The sequence below is a fragment of the Crocuta crocuta genome, unplaced genomic scaffold (assembly GCF_008692635.1).
Source record: "Crocuta crocuta isolate KB4526 unplaced genomic scaffold, BGI_CrCroc_1.0 scaffold205, whole genome shotgun sequence".
Lineage (NCBI taxonomy): Eukaryota > Metazoa > Chordata > Mammalia > Carnivora > Hyaenidae > Crocuta > Crocuta crocuta.
The window spans coordinates 2,359,072-2,379,615 of NW_027530644.1; the positions used below are offsets into that span (position 1 = coordinate 2,359,072).

Consider the following 20,544-nt stretch of genomic DNA (forward strand, 5'->3'; position numbering starts at 1 on the left):
ACAAATTCTTGCAATGCAATATAGTTATTTCTCCATAATACATTTATAGCTTATTTTGTACAATTTTTATGTTATGAAAAATAATTTCATTTTAAACCACAGATTTGAGAAGATCTGATCACCTGGAATTAAAGTTGGTTCAGAAACCTTTTCAGCTGCAAAAATGTTGGAGGAAGATATGGAAGTGGCTATCAAGATGGTGGTTGTAGGGAATGGAGCAGTTGGAAAATCAAGTATGATTCAGCGATATTGCAAAGGCATTTTTACAAAAGACTACAAGAAAACCATTGGAGTTGATTTTTTGGAGCGACAAATCCAGTATGTACTTGGCCATTTTATCCCCTCAGTTTTGATTTGTGAACTATATCTAAGACTTTCATTGGAATACTAATTGCAATACAGTCCAAGGTTAGGAGTCTAGTGACAGTGGCTTAATGAGACAGTTGGTGGTGGTTTTTATATCATTATTGTGTATCTTTTTTTCTTTTTCTTTTTAGTGTTTCAAGTTTCTTTATGATTCCAGTTAATATTCCTGTGTGTATCTTTATTCTCCTGCCTTTTTCTCATCTTTTGTCCATCTTCCCTTCCTCATTTCTCCCTTTTTTTCATTCTCCCCTCCCCACTTTCTATCTTGTATCTGGTGTTATATTTATTAGTGGCACCCTGCGTACCTCTTAAACTCAAACTGATGCTTGACTCTAATGAGATTTCTGTCCCATATAGGCACAACTTGGAGATTTTGTAGGTTCTGTTCCAGACTACCACAATAAAGCAAGTCAAATGAATTTTTTGGTTACACAGTACATATAAAAGTTATGTTTACAGTATACTGTGGTCTATTAAGTATGCAAGAGCATTATGTCTAAAAAAATGTACATACCTTAATTTAAAAATACTGTATTGCTAAAAAATGCAACCATCCTCTGATCTTTCACTGAGTCTTAATCTTTCTGTTGGTGAAGGGTCTTGCCTTCATATTAATCAGGGTAGGGGTTATTGAAGGTTAGGGTGGCTATGGCAATTTCTTAATATAAGACAACAGTGAAGTTTGCCTCATTGATTTACTCTACCTTTCAGGAGTGATTTCCCTGTAGCATGTGATGCTGTTTGATGGCATTTTACCCACAGTAGAACTTCATTCAAAATTGGAGTCAATTCTCTCAAACCCTGTTGAATCACTATATTGTACACCTGAAACTAATATAACGCTGTATGTTATACTATAGTGCAATTAAAATTAAAAACTTTAAAAAAGTTCTCTTGGGGGTGCCTGGGTGGCTCCGTCAGTTAAGCATCTGACTTCGGCTCAGGTCATGATCTCACGGTTTGTGGGTTCGAGCCCCACATCAGGCTCTGTGCTGACAGCTCAGAGCCTGGAGCCTGCTTCGGATTCTGTGTCTCCCTCTCTCTCTGACCCTCCCCTGCTCGCTCGCTCGCTCTCTCTCTCTCTCTCGCTCTCCCTCTCAGAAATAAATAAAACATTAAAAAAATGTTTTTTAAGTTCTCTTAAATCCCACTGCTACTTTATCAGCTGAGTTTATTTAATACTTTAAATCCTTTCTTGTCATTTCAACAGTCTGCACAGCATCTTCACCAGAACTAGATTCCATGTCAAGAAACCACTTTCTTTGCCCATTTATAATGAGAAGCTCCTTATCTGCCCATGTTTTATCATGAGATTGCAGCAATTCAGTCACACCTTCAGGCTCCATGTCCTGCTATTTCCACCTCATCTGCAGATACTTCCTCCATGGAAGTCTTTGAACCCTTCAAAGTCATCCATGAGGGTTGGAATCAACTTCTTCTAAAGTCCTGTTGATGTTGATATTTGACCTTTTCCAGTGAATCACAAATGTTCTTATTGGCATTTACAATGGTGAATCCTTTCTATAAAGTTTTCAATTTACTTTTCCCAGATCTCTCAGAGGAATCGCTATCTATAGCAGCTATAGCCTTACAGAATATATTTCTTAAATAATAAGACTTGAAAGTCAGAATTCCTTCTTGATCCATGGGTTGCAGAATGGATGTGTGTTAGCATCCACACAACATTCTCTCATTGTACATCTCCATTAGAGCTCGTGGGTGACTAGGTCCATTGTCAATGAGCAGTCATACTTTGAAGGGATTTTTTTCCTGAGCAGTAGGTCGCAACAGTGGGCTTAAAATATTTAGTAAACCATGATGTAAACAGATGTGCTGTCATTTAGGCCTTGTTGTTCCATTTATAGAGCACAGGCAGGGTAGACTTAGTATAATTCTGAAGGGCCATAGAATTTTCAGAACAGTAAATAAATATTGGCTTCAACTTAAAGTCACCAGCTGCATTAGCTCCTAACAAGGGAGTCAACCTGTCCTTTGAAGCTTTGAAGCCAGGCACTGACTTCTCTCTAGTTATGAACATCCTTGATAGTATCTCCTTCCAATAGACGGCTGTTTCATCTACACTGAAACTTGGTGACTTAGTGTAGCTGCCTTCATTAATTATCCCAGCTAGATCTTCTGGATAACTTGCTGCAGCTTCTGCATCAGCACCTGCTGCTTCTCCTTGTGCTTTGATGTCATAGAGACAACATCTTTCCTTAAACCTCATGAGCCAGTCTCTGCTAGTTTCAGATTTTTCTTCTTCAGTTTCCTCATCTCTCTCTGCCTTTATAGAACTGAAGAGAGTTAAGGCCTTGCTCTGGATTATTACGCTTTTGGTTGAGGGAATGTTGTGGCTGGTTATATTTTCTGTCCAGATCACAAAAACTTTTCTCCATATAAGCAGCACAGCTATTTTGCTTTCTTATGTTCTATGTGTTTACTGGAGTAGGTACATTTATTTAGTTAGTTAGTTAGTAGGTAAGTAATTAAGTAAGTAAATAAGTAAATAATCTCTGTGCCCAATTTGGGGCTTGAGTTCACGACCCTGAGATCAAGAGTTGTATGCTCTACTGACCGAGCCAGCCAGGCACCCTTGGGGCAGCACTTTTCATTTCCTTCAAGAATTTTTCCTTTGCATTCACAGCTTGGCTAACTGGCACAAGAGGCCTAGCTTTCAACCTGTCTCAACTTTCTTCTTTTTTTTTTTTTTTAATAGTTTATTGTCAAGTTGATTTCCATATAACACCCAGTGCTCATCCCCACAAGTGCCCTCTTCCATGCCCATCACCCCCCTCCCCCTCTCCCCCACCCCATCTGCCCTCAGTTTGTTCTTGGCATTCAGGAGGCTCTCATGGTTTGTCTTCCTCCCTCTCCCCCATGGTCTTCCATTAAGTTCCTCCTAATCCTCCTATACGTGCAAACATATGATATTTCTCCTTCTCTGCCTGACTTATTTCGCTCAGCATAACACCCTCAAGGTCCATCCATGTTGCTACACATGGCCAGATTTCATTGTTTCTCATTGCCATGTAGTATTCCATGATATAGATAAACCACATCTTCTTGATCCATTCGTCTGTTGATGGACACTTAGGCTCTTTCCATGTTTTGGCTATTGTTGAGAGTGCTGCTGTGAACATTGGTGTACATGTGCCCCTATGCATCAGCACTACTGTATCCCTTGGGTAAATTCCTAGCAGTGCTATTGCTGGGTCCTAGGGGAGTTCTATTGTTAATTTTTTGAGGAACCCCAACACTGATTTCCAGAGGGGCTGCACCAGTTTACATTTCCACCAACAGTGTAGGAGGGTGCCTGTTTCTCCACATCCTCGCCAGCATCTAGAGTCCTCTGATTTGCTCATTTTAGCCACTCTGAGCTTGTCTCAACTTTCAACATGCTTTCCTCACTGCTTAATCATTGTAAGTAGGGGAGGAGTAGAGAGAGAGGGAGAAACAGAATCTGAAGCAGGCTCCAGCACAGAGCCTCATGGAGGGCTTGAACTCCCAAACTATGAGATCATGACCTGAACCAAAGTCGGATGCTTAATCAACTAAGCCACCCAGGCGTCCCTGGCTTTTGATTTAAAGTCAGAATTATGTGGCTCTTCTTTCACTTGAACAGTTAGAGGCTGTTATAGGGTTATTATTTGGCCTAATTTCAATATTGCTATGTCTAGGGAATAGAGAGGCCCAAGAAGAGGGAGAGAGATGGGGGAATGACTGATAGTAGGACAGTGAGAACACATACAACATTGATCCATGTAGTGTGCTATCTTAAATAGAAGCAGTTTGTGGCACCCAAAACAATTGTAGTAACATTAAAGATCACTATTCACAGATCACCATAACAAATATGATAATAATGAAAAAATTTGGAATATTTTAAGAATTACCAAAATGTGGCACAGAGACTCAAAAGTGAGCAGAAGCTGTTGGAAAAATGGCGCTAATAGGGGCACCTGGGTGGCTCAGTTGGTTGGGCAGCCAACTTCGGCTCAGGTCGTGATCTCATGGTTCATGGGTTCGAGCCCCGCGTCGGGCTCTGTGCTGACAGCTAGCTCAGAGCCTGGAGCCTCTTTCGGATTCTGTGTCTCCCTCTCTCTCTGACCCTCCCCTTCTCACGCTGTCTCTCTCAGAAATAAAAAACATTAAAAAAAAATTTTTTTTAATCTTCTTAAAAAAAGGAAAAATGGCACTGATATGATTGTTAAATGCAGGGTTGCCAAAAACTTGTAATTTGTTAAAAAAAAAAAAGTATCTGTGAAGCAGAGTAAAACAAAGTGCATAAGGGGCGCCTGGGTGGCTTAGTCGGTTAAGCGTCCGACTTTCGCTTAGGTCATGATCTCGAGGTTCGTGGGTTCGAGCCCCGCATCGGGCTCTGTGCTGACTGCCAGCTCAGAGCCTGGAGCCTGTTTCAGTCTGTGACTCCCTCTCTCTCTGACCCTCCCCTGCTCACGCTGTCTCTTTCTCTCCTAGTAATAAATAAAACATTAAAAAAAAAAAAAAACAAAGTGCATAAAATGAGCCATACCTACTTTATATGAAAGGGAAGTTACCTGCCTCTCAGGATAGTTTTCAACTCTTACATTGTGGGATACTAAGTCTGTCTAGAAGTTAGAGAGTTGATCATTTGTTTTAAAGAAATAAGAACAGATTTGGCAGAATTAAATATTCCTATGAAAAGGAAATCTTACTTTAGGAGATCCATTTGGATTCTAAAACACATCAAAAGTAAGAGTTTTTGTCATTAGTCCTCAGAACTTTTAAGATATTTTAATTTTTTTTTATTTGAGTAGAGTCAGCACATAATGCTACATTAGTTTTAGGTATACAGTGGAATGATTCAACTCTCTGGGTTAAGCTGTGTTCACCACAAATGTAGCTACATCTGTTACCATAAAACGCTGTTACAATATCATCAACTACTTCTTTTATGCTGTACCTTTTGATACAAGTCCTGTGACTTGACTTTTGAGATAAATCCTGTGACTTATTCATTCCATAACTAGGAGCCTATATTTCCCACTGCCCTTCATTCATTTTGCCCATTCCCCCACACCCCATGCCTGTGTGTATATATGTGTGTGTATATGTGTATGTCACACACATACATATATTTATTTTTTAAGTGTTTGATTATTTTTGAGAGAGAGCAAGTGGGGTAGATGCAGAGAGAGAGGGAGACAGTGGGTCTGAAGCGGGTTGTGCACTCACAGCAGAGAAACCAGTGTGGGGCTCGAAGGCATGAACTGTGAGATGATGACCTGAGCTGAAATTAAGAGTCAGATGCTTAACTGATTGAGCCACCGAGGAGCCCCAGAAATAAGTAACATTAAACAAATCTGACTAGCCTAGATATTAGCATTAAAGATAATTGTGTTCATTGTTTTAAAGACTGTTCAATTTCTAATCTGCATTTTATTATCCTCATTTATTTAGTTATTTATTAAGAGAGAGGGTGCGAGTAAGCTAGAGAGAGAGAGGAAGAAGTGGGGCTCACCTGAAGTGGGGCTCGAGCTCACCCGGTGTAGGACTTGTCCTCATGAACTGTGAGATCATGACCTGAGCCAAAGTCAGATGCTTAACAACTGAGCCACCAGGTGCCCCTATTTCCGTTTTTTAAAGATACTTCTGTGTTTACTTCCTTTCTCAGATATTTTAAGAGGATTCATTTTAAGTCTTCATAGTATTCATTTTTGTACTTGTTATCTGAACCAAATTAATATTTAAAAATTTTTTTTAATGTTTATTATTTTTGAGAGAGAATATGAATGGGGGAGGGGCAGAGAGATAGGGAGACACAGAATCTGAAGCAGTCTCCAGGCTCTGATCCGTCTGCTCAGAGCCTGACATGGGGCTAAAACTCACAAACTGCGAGATCATGACCTGAACTGAAGTCAGCCGCCCAACTGACTGAGCCACCCAGGTCCCTCCCAAATTAATATTTTAAGTATACAGTTGATCCTCGTTATTTGTAGATTCCATATTTATACTTTAAGTACACTGTTGATTCTCATTATTTGTAATTCCATATTTGTAAATTCAGCTACTTGCTAAAATTTATTTGTAACCCCAGAATCAATGTGCTCAGTGCTTTGGTGATCATTCATTGATATGCACACAGCAGTAAATATTTGGTATCTTACACGCACATTCTTAGGTTAGGTCGAACAAGGCGACCTTCTTCCTTCTTTTTTCGTCTTTCATACTATAAACAAGTGTTTTTTGTGTCTGCTTTTGTCCCAGATTTTTGTGCTTTTTGTTGAGGATGTCACTGTTTAACATGGCCCCCAAGCATAGTGCTGTGTAGTTTCCCTAAGTAGAAGAATGCTATGATGTGCCTTATAGAGAAAATATGTGTGTTAGGTACGCTTCATTCAGGCATAAGTTACAGTGCTGTTGGCTTTGACTTCAGTCTTAATGAATTAACATTATGCATTAAATAAAGCTTCTTTAAACAGAACCACAAAAAAACCAAGGTTATGTATTGATTGGTTGGGGAGAATGTGACCAGGGCTCACAGGACCGTAACCCTGCATTTCTCCTAGGAGCAGTGTTTCAGTATTTCATAATTCAGCGTTTGCAGTGACTTTATAGAACAGAACCACGGTAAATAAGACAATGGACTGTAATGACAAAATAAGAGTAAATTTTTAAGTCGAAGGGCATCCAGGCAGGTAAACTGCTTGCTTTCGCTTATTCTTTCCTTCTTCCCTCATTCCCTCCTCCCCTTCTCTCCCTTCCTCCTCCCCTCCTCTCCCTTCCTCCTCCTCTCCTCTCCCTTCCTCCTCCCCTCCTCTCCCTTCCTCCTCCCCTCCTCTCCCTTCCTCCTCCCCTCCTCTCCCTTCCTCTTCCTCTCCTCTCCCTTCCTCCTCCTCTCCTCTCCCTTCCTCCTCCCCTCCTCTCCCTTCCTCCTTGCCTCCTCTCCCTTCCTCCCTCCCTTCCTTCCTTCCTTCTTTCCTCTTGCTTCTTCCTCTCTTTTTTCTTTCTTTCACTTCTCTCTTTCGCTTCTGTCTTTCATTTCTTTCCTTCCTTATTCTTATTCTATCACTTGTGCACCAGGACCCATTAGAATTTTGTAGCAAGAGGAGAGCAAGTATTAACCTAAGGAAACCCCCTTGCCGGTGCTGCTAGCCTTAGAGCCCCACTGTCTGTGACTGGTATAAAGGAGAAAACAGGACAGGTAAACTCAAATCATGTATAAAGTTATAGTTTTGAGGGAATGTCTTTTCCCTCTGTTGGTAATAGTATCAACATTTAAAAGCACTCAGACTTTTTCAGAGTGAACACCAATAATGTAGTTTTAAAGCCTTCAAATCTTTTAAAAAATAGGCACAAAGTTATGTTGCTAAAGACATTTTCTTTTACATATGAAATAAATTCATCTCTTGTTTCAGAGTTAATGATGAAGATGTCAGACTAATGTTATGGGATACAGCAGGTCAAGAGGAATTTGATGCAATAACAAAGGCCTACTATCGAGGTAAATTGTGGTTTATTGGGGGGGGGGGGCATGTTCTTTTGGCTAAGCAAAGAACTTCACTTTTTTTTATTCCACATAGAAGGGTTTCTTTTTAAGAATACTTAAATTAATTTCAAAGATTTTTAAAAATCTCTTAGGTCATCATTCTCCTAATGATCTTGTTGAGTGGTAAATAATACTTTGAACTATAGATCATTTGTCTCCACCTTGGAATTATATGACTCACATAGGCATTCCCAGTTCTAATCAGTTAGACACTGTTAAATGCCCATTTTTTTAAATGTTTATTTTTGACAGAGAGACAGAGAGAACTTCTCTGAGCAGAGGAGGGACAGAGAGGGAGACAGAGGATCCAAAGCAGGTTCTAAGGTTGGGGGTATAGCTCAGTGGTAGAGCATTTGACTGCAAAGCAGTTTCTAGGCTGTAAGCTGAGAACAGCAAGCCCAGTACAGGGCTTGAACCCACAAACTGCCAGATTATGACCTGAGCCAAAGCCAGACGCTTAACTGACTGAGCCACCCAGGTGCCCCATAAATGCCTATTCTGACCATATCTGCAAATAAGATGATATTTTGTTATGACCCATGAAGTCGTGTGGATAAAGCCACCTCAGCGCTCTGAGTTCAGAAAGGTGTAAGACACATGTGAAAGGCAAGAACTACAGCTATAGGATTTAAGACTCTAAAATGTGGGGTTAAATTCCTCAAGAAAAGCTGACATTTATTTATTCATTTACTTAATTATTTATTTACTTATTTATTTATAAATTTACATCCAAGTTAGTTAGCACATAGTGCAATAATGATTTCAGGAGTAGAATCCAGTGATTCATCTCCTACATATAACACCCAGTGCTCATGGCAACAAGTGTCTTCCTTAATTTCCCTTGCCCATTTAGCCCCTCCCCCCTCCTACAACCCCTCTGGCAACCCTGTTTGTTCTCTATATTTAAGAGTCTCTTATGTTTTGTCCTCCTCCCTGTTTTTATGTTATTTTTGCTTCCCTTATGTTCATCTGTTTTGTATCTTGAATTCCACATATGAGTGAAGTCATGATATGTCTTTCTCTGACTANTAAATGCCTATTCTGACCATATCTGCAAATAAGATGATATTTTGTTATGACCCATGAAGTCGTGTGGATAAAGCCACCTCAGCGCTCTGAGTTCAGAAAGGTGTAAGACACATGTGAAAGGCAAGAACTACAGCTATAGGATTTAAGACTCTAAAATGTGGGGTTAAATTCCTCAAGAAAAGCTGACATTTATTTATTCATTTACTTAATTATTTATTTACTTATTTATTTATAAATTTACATCCAAGTTAGTTAGCACATAGTGCAATAATGATTTCAGGAGTAGAATCCAGTGATTCATCTCCTACATATAACACCCAGTGCTCATGGCAACAAGTGTCTTCCTTAATTTCCCTTGCCCATTTAGCCCCTCCCCCCTCCTACAACCCCTCTGGCAACCCTGTTTGTTCTCTATATTTAAGAGTCTCTTATGTTTTGTCCTCCTCCCTGTTTTTATGTTATTTTTGCTTCCCTTATGTTCATCTGTTTTGTATCTTGAATTCCACATATGAGTGAAGTCATGATATGTCTTTCTCTGACTAATTTCACTTAACATACACTCTAGGGGCACCTGGGTGGCTCAGTCGGTTAAGCAGCCAACTTCGGCTAAGGTCATGATTTCACGGCTCGTGGGTTCGAGCCCCACGTCGGGCTCTGTGCTGACAGCTAGCTCAGAGCCTGGAGCCTGTTTCGGATTCTGTGTCTCCCTCTCTCTCTGGCCCTCCCCTGTTCACGCTGTCTCTCACTCTCAGAAAAAAAATAAAAAATTAAAAAATTAAAAATACAAAAAATACACGCTGGTTGTTGCATATGGTAAGATTTCATTCTTTCTGATTGCCAAGTAATACTCCATTGTGTAAATATACCACATCTTTATCCATTCATCTGTTGATGGACATTTGGGCTCTTTTCATACTTTGGCTATTGTTGATAGTACTGCTGTAAACACCGGAATGTGCCCCTTTGAAACAGCACACCTGTATCCTTTGGATAAATACCTAGTAGTGCAGTTCCTGGGTTGTAAGGGAGAACTGAAATTTTAGATGGAACTTAAAGTTTCCGGTAACATTTTCCTATAAAATTTTGTCCTTTTCTTTTGAAATTTATGACAGCATTTAGTGTTTCTATAAACTCATTGTGGTGGTGATTGCAATGAGAACAAAATAAGTGGAGGTTTGATATAATACCATGTAGGCTTATAATCTGTGCTTTTGAATATATATCTTATTTTTTCCCACTTTTGGAAATGTGGGATTTATAATAATAACGGCTGCTGAGGTATAATGAAAACACAATTACGCTAACGTCTTTGACCAAAGAAGTTGCCTTCCCAACTTGGTACCAGGGAAACTTGACTTCCATTGCCTACTCTCAGAAGACATTTTGGTTCCTTGAGAAATTAAGAGAGGTATACCTCTCAGGTATTATTCTAATAATGTCGCCACTACTTCTCATTCTTTTACTGTGTCCTTAAAGACTTCCCATCTGCAGTAGTTTGGACTGTTGCTCTCCTATGCACGCCATTTGGATCTTGAGCACCTATAACATGGTATGAGGCAGGAATTATGTCCTTAGTATCCAAAGCTCTTACATTAGATGGCATTTTTATCAAATTATTAATTTCATGAGCATTGATACAAAAGATCCTAAGAGGAAAGTTAATTCTTTTTTTTAATGTTTATTTTTGAGGTGGGGGAGGGGCAGAGAGAGTGGGAAAGAGAGAAAATCCCAAGCAGGCTTCACGCAGCACAGAGCCCAACGTGTGACTCGATCCCATGACCTGTGAAATCACAGCCCGAGCCAAAACCAAGAGTCAGATCCTTAGCCAACTGAGCCACCCAGGTGCCCCAGTTCTTTTTTTTTTTTTTTAACATATTTTAAGTTGTCCATTTTATTTATTTATTTATTTATTTATTTATTTATTTATTTATTTATTTATTTGGGAGAGAGAGAGAGAAAGTGTGTGTACATTGGAGAGGGGCACTAGGAGAAAGAGAGAATCTTAAGCAGCCTTCACACTTAGTGCAGAGCCTGACACGGGGGTGGATCACACCCTGGGATCATGACCTGAGCTGAAATTGAGAGTTGGATACTCAAGACTGACTGAGCCACCCAGAGGCCCCAGTAAAGTTAATTATTGAGTAAGATTATTTGTATTTTCTTAGGTTATTACCACCACACCCTCATGCCCCATTCACACAGGAAAAACAAAACAAAAAACCTAGGTGGAAACATCAAAAAATAGTAGTAATATATGAGATTTTCATTGTTTTCATCTAGCTTTTTTCTCTAAATTCTTGGCTTGAAATACATATTTTTTTGTGAAGAAAAAAGATAGGTTGGGTTCTTTTTAAGCTTGTGACAATTTGATTATGTCCATATTCCTTTTTAACTGTTATGGGTTATTGTGGAGAATGTATTTAGCATATGTATCTCTAATTTATAAAACAAAACTGTGTTAGTTTATAATTGACCCAAAATAAAGTTTAACTTGAAAAAAGGCAAAACTGGTCAAAGTCAAAAATGATTTGATTTGGGTATAAATAGAAAGGAGAAAATGTTGGAACCATAGAGTTAAATAGATCTCTTGGGTCCTTGATTTTTTAAAAAAAGACCAGGTAGCAAAAAATAGTTTTATTTCTACTGTACTTGAGGAATTAATGCTTTCTTCAGTTTTTTCCCATGAGGCTGTGTTCATTATCTTTTAAATTTCAAAATTTGACTCATCTGGCTTGTGTAATTCTTGATTAGTACTTTTTAGGTGTCCACATATCACAGTTTCTCTTTGCTACTTCTACAAAAAGCACTCTTTGTCAGAAACTAAAAAGAGATCCCGTAATTGTTAGTATTTACATCTTAATTTACTGTGGGTGTTTAAATTTTTTTTCCACTTGGTTTCCACTTGGCCTAAAAGGTTTTAAACAGCTTTGATATCCCTACATTTAACATTTTAACTTAAAATGATCTTCAGCATATAAATAGACCTCTGTTAAAAGCAAGGTGTAATTTTTTTAGTCAACCATGTTAAAGTGGCAAAGAGAATGGGATACTGAGACAGGTCTTAAGTTTCAGTTGCTTTTTCTAAGTTGTAAGAATAAACATCACGTCCCAGTGGCAATTATCTGTGAATTTGAGAAATGGCATACAGAATATTTTTATGCTTTTCTTTGGGGTTTCATCAGATGCTTTTCTGACAACAGAAGTAATAATTTCAAACTGACTTTACAAAGAAAAGTGGAAGTATCATAGCTTTTAGTTATGGTTTGTTCTTCCTGTAACCTCATTGATTCTCCTGGCTTGCCTCTCTCCCTTTGTGGGGTTCCTTCTCATGCTGATTTTCCTCCTGGTTGCAAGATTGCTACCATCAGCAATGGAAGCCACGTGCTTTGTTCACATCCCACAGCAATGGATTAAAAGTCCTGAGCTCTTATCTGATTAGATCACCCTTGACCAGATCACAGTAAGTAGTCAGAGGAATGTGATTACCCTAATTGGCTTGGTGCACTTAGGGCCTTCTCCCTCAGAGCGGAGGGTATGTTCGGCCTGCCTAAACCATGTGGCTACTATACTTAGGTGAGAGAGAGGTTTTCTTGGAGAGGGACGGGAATTGGATGCCAATTTTTTGCTACTAATATAGCTTCAAATGATGATGTAATTAAATAGAAGCAAAGACTAGGAAGAGAAAGTAAGGACTGGGAAGAATGCATTAAGTAAGATATCAATTTAGTGTTAGAAATACCATGCCTTATAAAATTAGGACTCAGATTTATATCCAAGAAATGTATTGTCCAAAATACATAAAAATTTTAAAAATTTATATTTAAAGAAGAAGAATTTTATTATAATTCATTTGAAAGGTCTCTCATGTCAGAAACCATTGCTTAAAGGAATAATTATGTTCTTAGAATGCTGTGTTACTTGTATAGTGAGACATGTTGAAACATAACCTTATGAAGGAAAGAGCACAGATCATACTAGGAACATTTAGGATCCCAAATGATTCCTTTTAAACTCTTAAGAAGTCCACTGTAGGCAGTAGACATCATTCCTTGTACAGAAAGTTACATACAATATAAAACAGATTTTCATTAATAGTTTTTTACTATGATTTGGTTCTGAGAAATGTTTCTAGCAATATATAGAAATCAGGTTACAGACTTGAGACCTGTTATCTGAGATTATCATCATATATAGAAGGAAACTTTTTTTTAACTGCCTTCTTTCACAAACATACGTGAATATAAATTGTTGAAAATGAAGTAGCTCTGGACAGGAAGCTATTTATAGATTTCAATTATAAATGCAAAAATTAAGGAACAACAGAATTAGACTATGCAAGTCTAATTTGTTTCAAAATTATATGAGCATGGAATCTGTGATAGATTGGTTCATTAAGTAAGTTGGTTAAGCTTCCAGCTTCGGCTCAAGTCATGTTCACATGGTTTGTGGGTTCAGGCCCCCCATTGCGCTCTCTATTGTCAGTTAGGAGTGTGCTTTGGACCCTCTGTCCCCCTCTCTCCCCTCTCTGCCCTCCCATGCATGCTCTCTCACTCTCTCTCTAAAATAAATATAAATGTTTAATTTTTTAATGTTTGTTTATTTTTGAGAGAGAGAAACACACACAGAGTATGAGCAGGGGAGGGGCAGAGAGAGAGGGAGACACAGAATCCGAAGCAGGCTCCAGGCTCTGAGCTAGCTGTCAGCACAGAGCCCAGCGCGGGGCTCAAACCCACTAACCATGATATCATGACCTGAGCTGAAGTTGCACACTGACTGACTGAGCCACCCAGGCTCCCCCAAAATAAATAAACATTAAAAAATTTTAAATAATTTGTGTGCTTCACATTATATGGCTTGTCAGCAAGAATAAGGGACAGGCATTTAAAATCCAGAATATTTTCTATAATAGTATATAAAGCCTTGTGTTTCTTATTAAATTTTATGCTGTGTTTTGTAGAGCAGTGTTTCTTAAACTGTAATATATGCATGAATCCCCTGGGAACCTGTTAAAATGCAGTCTCCTAATTCAGTAGATCTGTGGGTGGCTATGAGATTCTGCATTTCTGCAACCTCCCAGGTGACTTTGATGCTGCTGGTCCACAGCCACACTCACAAGTCTAGAGACCATCTTTTAGGATCTTTCAGTAATTTGAGTACAGAATTACTGTCTATACAGTATGTCTCTTAAGGAGTATTTATGAATTGCATCAGAAATAGTAACTTTTTTTGAAAGGCTTTACTAATTAGAAATGAGTATTTGCTGGGGCACCTGGGTGGCTCAGCTGGTGAAGCATCCAACTTTGGCTCAGGTCATGATCTTGCTGTTTGTCAGTTCGAGCCCCGCATCGGGCTCTATGCTGACAGCTCAGAGCTTGGAGCCTGCTTCAGATTTCGTGTATCCCTCTCTTTCTGCCCCTCCCCTGCTCATGCTCTGTTTCTTTCTCTCTCTCAAAAATAAACATTAAAAAAATTTTTTTAAATAAAGAAATAGGTATTTGTTAATGGTGATCTTATAATTACCACAATCAGATCTCTATGTTCCTGATATGTGGCTAAGTGGAGTAGTTTGTTAATTATCAGAAGTGATTCTTTTGTGGGTGATTTACTGTTATCTATGATAACAAAGTAACTTCTAACAGTGTGATTCTAAGGGTTTGTGGTATTGAAGGAAGACTGAATAGCAGGAAAATACAGGTCTTTTAAAAATATATGAAGGGGCGCCTGAGTGGCTCAGTCGGTTAAGCATCTGACTTTAGCTCAGGTCATGATCTTACCACTTGTGTGTTTGAGCCCTGCATCTAGTTCTGTGCTGACAGATCAGAGTCTGGAGCCTGCTTCAGATTCTACATCTCCCTCGCTTTCTGTCTCTCCCCAGCTCACGCTTTCTCTCTCTCTCTCGCTCTCGCTCGCTCTCTCAAAAATAAAACATTAAAATAAATAAATATATGAATAGAAAACACTGGCTTCCTTTAAATGACAGGAGTGTAAAATATATCCAAATGACTGCAATAGAGAAATTAAAACATGATTAACTTTTCTTTAACGTTATCAATTTTTTTTCTTTTTTTTTTTTTAGAGAGAGAGAGAGCGAGAGAGCGCATGCACATGTGCACATACGTGGTAGGGGGAAGGGTAGAGGGAGAGAGAATCTGAAGCAGGCACCACACCCTGCGTGGAGCTCCATCTCACAACTGTGAGATCAATGACCCTGAGCCAAAATCAGGAGTTGGAAGCTCAACTGACTGAGTGGGTGGCAGATGTTCAAAGATGATTCTTTCTCTAGGTGACTGTTCTGGATTCTTCCAAGGTTCCCATTTTTGGGGATATTTCTTCTGAGCACTTGATTCTTGCAGTTGCTTTGCTCCCTTGGTTCCCTTTGGGGGACTTGCATTCCACCTTACCCTTCCTTGGGCTGAGCTCCCATCACCCGATAAGCAGTCCTGTTAGATGTGAGTTAAGATGACCCCATATGCTAGCTTATCTCTTAGAGGTGGTTCACCTCTATCCGTATGTGCATTCTTTGTCTTGCCATTGGCAGGAGTGCCGTTACTTACAAGAGCGGCTCTCTTTTTTTTGTCTTTTGGTCTTGCCCCTTTGCTCTCATTCCCAGCCTTGAATCACTGCACCGTCAATCCAGAGTGTCCTCCAGTGGCTGGGAACGTGTATCATGCTGCTTAAGTGGTCTTGCTTCTAGGTTGAGATGAAGGAGGCAATGATAGTACTCTCCCCCATAGCACCCCGCCGTAAAAGAGAGAGAGGGGTTGGAGTGTATGGCATTTTCTCTGAGAAAATCCTTTCCCCTTCTTCTCAATTTTTAACAAAATAGTTGTTGAAGTGTTTGAGAGAGTTCCAAAGTGGTATAATGAATTTATGATCATTTCCTTCGTAAATTCTGCAAAGAATGATCTTTCCACACATATTTGGAATCTGTTTTATTGGTACTTAAGTAAAATTTTTCTATAATGGGTCTTTCACTTAAAGTATATATTGTAAAGGACTTTTATGGTGGTGGTGGGGTGCTGGTTTTCGAAGCAGAAAAGAACCATAATGCATCACAATTTCACAGTGTTTTTACCTGGATGGATGGATGGATGATAACATTCAGTTACGGGAAATTAAAACAAGTAGTTGTCCATCATTTGTCAGAATTATTAAATCTCTAAAAGTAATCCGGGTTGTCTGTTTTGTGTTTTTGGTTTTTCCTTTTGGTAATTTATTTAGGGTAAGTAGCTGAGGTGGTTGCAGCATCCAGTCTGAAGGCTTGATATCAGGGAACCATCCTGCTTCTGAGATTGTGTATCAATCTGAGATTGCAGCTGTTCTTGTTAGGACTTATTTCTGACATCTTGGTTCAGGTTTCATATTTGTTGTAGGTTTTTTGTTTGGGTTGTGTGTGTGTATTTTCTTTCCTCCTTTACTTTGGAGACATGTGGGTTAATAGTTATACATTCCCTTTGTAATCTTTTTTTTAATTGTTTTAAAGTTTATGTATTGTGTGAGAGAGAGAGTGGGGAAGGGGTAGAGAGAGAAGGAGACAGAATCCCATGCAGGCTCCATGCTGTCAGCGCAGAGCCGGATCCTTTTTATTCTTACAGTGATTGCCTTTAACTTAAGATTCTGTCTTAGTTTGAATGCACCCCCAAAATCACGTACCAAACAGTTCTTGGCACAACTTGGTGGGGCTGATTTATTTGGTAGGTGACCCCAGAAAGAAGTGAGAGACTGGAGGAGAAGGGAGAAAAACCTATGAAGGTGCATTAATAACCTAATTATTATTGTAAGCAATTGGGGATCCATCCCTGTGAGGCATCAAGTAGACACGCCTCAAGATGGTCCCACCAAAGGGAAGCTGAGGTTTTATCTTATCTCCCGTACATTCAAGTTTCTCCCCAGAGGTATCAGTTCCTCTTAAAATAGGCTAAACCAAGGGTCTTTCTGAAAAAGCCGTGAGGCAGAAAAGCTGAGTACCACCTGCAGCGTATGCTTTGAGGTGGATGCTGACAACAGGCAGGACCTGTCCACAGCTGCAGTGAAACTCCGGTGTCTCTGCCTGTAGTTGTGTTATTGACCTCCCTGGATTGCTTAAACATTAATATTACATGTTCCTCATCTTTAGACTAGCACTTTAGCACTTTTCCATATTTCTCTGGTGTCTTCCCACTGTCACCCACTAAATAATTTTGAATTGTTATGGACATACTTTTATCTTTTGATCACTGATTTTTTTTTAAGAGAGCATGTGAGCAGGGCAGAGGGGCAGATGGAGAGAGAATCTTTTTTTATTTTTAATTTTTTAATTTTTTTATTTTTGAGAGAGCACGAGCAGGGGAGGGTCAGAGAGAGAGGGAGACACAGAATCTGAGGCAGGCTTCAGGCTCTGAGTTGTCAGCACAGACCCCAACATGGGGCTTGAACTTATGAATGGCGAGATCATGACCTGAGCCAAAGTTGGATGCCTAACCTACTGAGCCACCCAGGTGCCTTGGAGAGAGAGAGAATCTTAAGCAGGCTCCTCACTCAGCGCAGAGCCCGATTCAGGACTTGATCCCATGACCCTGGGATCATGACCTGAACCAAAATCAAGAGTCTGACACTCAGCCACCCAAGCCACCTAGTATCCCCAGTCTTTGTTTTTTTAAACATTTTTCTTTTCTTAATCATTCTTGCTGCTCATATCTCTGGCACCATCTGCTTAGTTTAAATCAAAGAATAAATTAATTATAAAAATTGAGGCAGGGAGCAGGGTACAACACAGACAGCTGTATCCTGATACTTTCCAGGAATTTGGGGAACCACTGGTTCTTTGAATTGGAAGATAAAGTTTATATGTTAAAAATAAGCAGACTGCTACAAAGATGAGCTCAATATTTACTCACATAAAGTTGTCTTGATACACCTAAAGCTAATATCACATTGTATGCTTTAATTAAAAAATTGTTTGAATAGGTAAAAGTTATCCTCATCCTATATAGGATTGCTTCATTAATGTAAATAACATTTTTATTTTGTGATCTTACAGGAGCCCAGGCTTGTGTGCTTGTATTTTCTACCACAGACAGGGAATCTTTTGAAGCAATTTCCAGTTGGAGAGAGAAAGTAGTAGCTGAAGTTGGAGATATACCAACTGTGCTTGTGCAAAACAAGATTGATCTCTTGGATGATTCTTGTATAAAGAAGTAAGATGTCCACTTTTGAGGGGGAGGTGGTAATTCCATAAAGTTATAACCTGTTTTAATTTATGCATAGATATTAAAATTTTAAGAAAGCTTTTATAGAGACCTCCTTATGCTTAAAATTCTCTGTGAGCTATTTGGTCTGATTGGGCTGGGTAAAAAAAAGTTCACACAAAGACATAGTAGAACAAATTAAAGGAATAAATTTTGAAGGCCCTTTTAGAATTCCAGTCTTATGTCTTACACCACAAATCCAGCTCTTGATGTTAAGTCAAATCTGGTTATAATAAGAATGTTAAGAAAAACATCCCTGTATGTTTTAATGTTTAGAGCATGGAGCTGTCCTGTGTGGATGAGCTCAAATGGATAAGTAGTTCAGATTCACGTTCTTTTATATATTCAGAAATAGGCTCAAATCTGTGAATAGAGGTATCTAGATAATTCTGTCTTAAGTATTTGTACATCGTATTATTAACTTTTTGTTAGCTTTGAACATTTTTGCTTGGTTTTTACCTTATCGTTTTTTGTATGTTCTTATATTAGTGTATCTGTTGCTGTATAACAAATTAATCCAAAATTTAGTGGCTTAAAACAACAAAAAAATATCATTTCACAGTTTCTCTGGGTCAGGAATTTGGGAGTAGCTTAACCAGGTGGTTCTGGTTCGGGTTTTTCATGAGGTTACAGTCAAGATGTTGCCTAAGACTGTAGTCACGTAAAGGCTTGACTAGGGCTTGGAGGGCCTACTTCCAAGTTGGCTCATCACTTGGCTGTTGTCAGGAGGCCTTAGCTCTTTGCCATGTGGACCTCCCCAGGGCTGCTTGAGTGTTGTCACAATATAGCAGCTGGCTTCTCCCAATCCCATGATTCAAGACAGAACAAAGCAGAAGCCATATTGTCTCTTATGACCTAGTCTCCGAAGTCCCCTGCTGTCACCTCTGTACGTTATTGATCACACAGACCAACCCTGATTCCAGTGTGGGAGGAGGCTGTACAAGGATGTGAAGACCAGGAGGAGGGCGAGGCATGGGGTGGAATCCTTGAGAACCATTTTAGAGCAGAGCGACTACAGTCTCAATAAAACTAAGATCAGGAGCCAGGATAAAACTACCATTAGGACTCCCCTCTTGTAGACGCAGTTGTTAATATAATGACTTTGGCCTTGGCAGCAAAGTGGTTTCATAGGCAGCAAGAGTGAAGAAAGGAATGCAGTGTAAGACTGTCAGGGTGCAATTAAATTCAAATGTTTTTAAAGACAAGAGAGAAAAGTAAGTATTATATAAAGAAAAGTGATATTTAGCTATTTTAAGGCTAGAGTATGTGACTATAGAAGTGACAGCGTCATGGTGTTTATTCCACAAGAGTACTGAAAACTAAAAATCCTGTTCACGCACTGAGAACATGGTTTTTAACTGGTCTGAAAGGTCTGACACCCCCACCGTCACCCCCAAGCTGTATTCAGTAAATGTAATAAAAATGACTTTTTAAAACAGGCTATCAGAAAGTACCTTTATAAGCACTTTTTTCTTTTGTATATAGTGAGGAAGCTGAGGCACTGGCAAAAAAGTTAAAGCTAAGATTCTACAGAACGTCAGTGAAAGAAGATCTAAATGTGACTGAAGGTAAACTGCCTTTTTAAAAAAAAAATTAATAGCAGGAAGTTTGTTTTATCCTGCTTATGCTTTTTGTGTGATGTTGTTTGGAAATCCTATGTAATGGGAACAGAATTTTCTCATCACCTATCATTAAGTAAAATTTAAATGCGTACTGCTCCTTAGAGTCCTTAACTATTTACTAATCTTTTTTTAATTAATTTTTTAAAGTTTATTTATTTTGAAAGAGAGACACTGCAAGTAGGGGAGGGGCAGAGGGAGAGAGAGACAGAGAATCCCAAGCAGACACTTCACTGTCAGTGCAGAGCTCAATGTGGGACTCGAACTCACAAAACTGTGAGATTGTGTGACCTGAGCTAAAACCAAGAATTGGATGCTTAACCGATTGAGCCAGCTAGGCACCCCTTTACTGATGTCTTAGAATATTTGCTGTCTATAGCAAAACTCTGGTGGGTTTTATTTTGGTTTTACCTTTAAAAATATAGCTGGGGGTGCCTGGGTGGCTTGGTTGGAAAGCATTGGATGCTCAGTTTTGGCTCAGGTCATGATCTACAGTTTCATGAGTTTGAGCCCCATGCTGAGCTCTGCACTGACAGTGTGGAGCCTGCTTGGGACTCTCTCTGTCTCTCTCTCTCTGTCTCTCTCTCTGTCTCTGCCCAGCCCCTGCTCATGCTGTCTCTGTCTCTCTCAAAATAAATAAGTAAACTTAAAAAATTTTTTAAAAACAAAAATATTACTGTGTATATGTGAGTATGTATATATGTATGTGTTTTTCTTTTTTTTTCAATTTTAATTGGTCTGTTAATTTTAAATATATAAAATTATATATAAATAT

General features: G+C 39.1%; 1 protein-coding gene across 1 annotated transcript in view; it reads left to right on the top strand.

The window, feature by feature from the left end:
• The first annotated feature begins 107 nt into the window (after window positions 1–107).
• RAB23 (RAB23, member RAS oncogene family) overlaps window positions 108–20,544 on the top strand; it is a 27,754-nt gene continuing 7,317 nt past the window's right edge. The window contains exons 1-4 of the mRNA XM_077769098.1: window positions 108–318; window positions 7,764–7,849; window positions 17,943–18,099; window positions 19,636–19,718. Coding sequence (XP_077625224.1) covers window positions 164–318; window positions 7,764–7,849; window positions 17,943–18,099; window positions 19,636–19,718 — 481 coding nt within the window. The 5' untranslated portion in view covers window positions 108–163. The remainder of the gene's footprint in view (window positions 319–7,763; window positions 7,850–17,942; window positions 18,100–19,635; window positions 19,719–20,544) is intronic.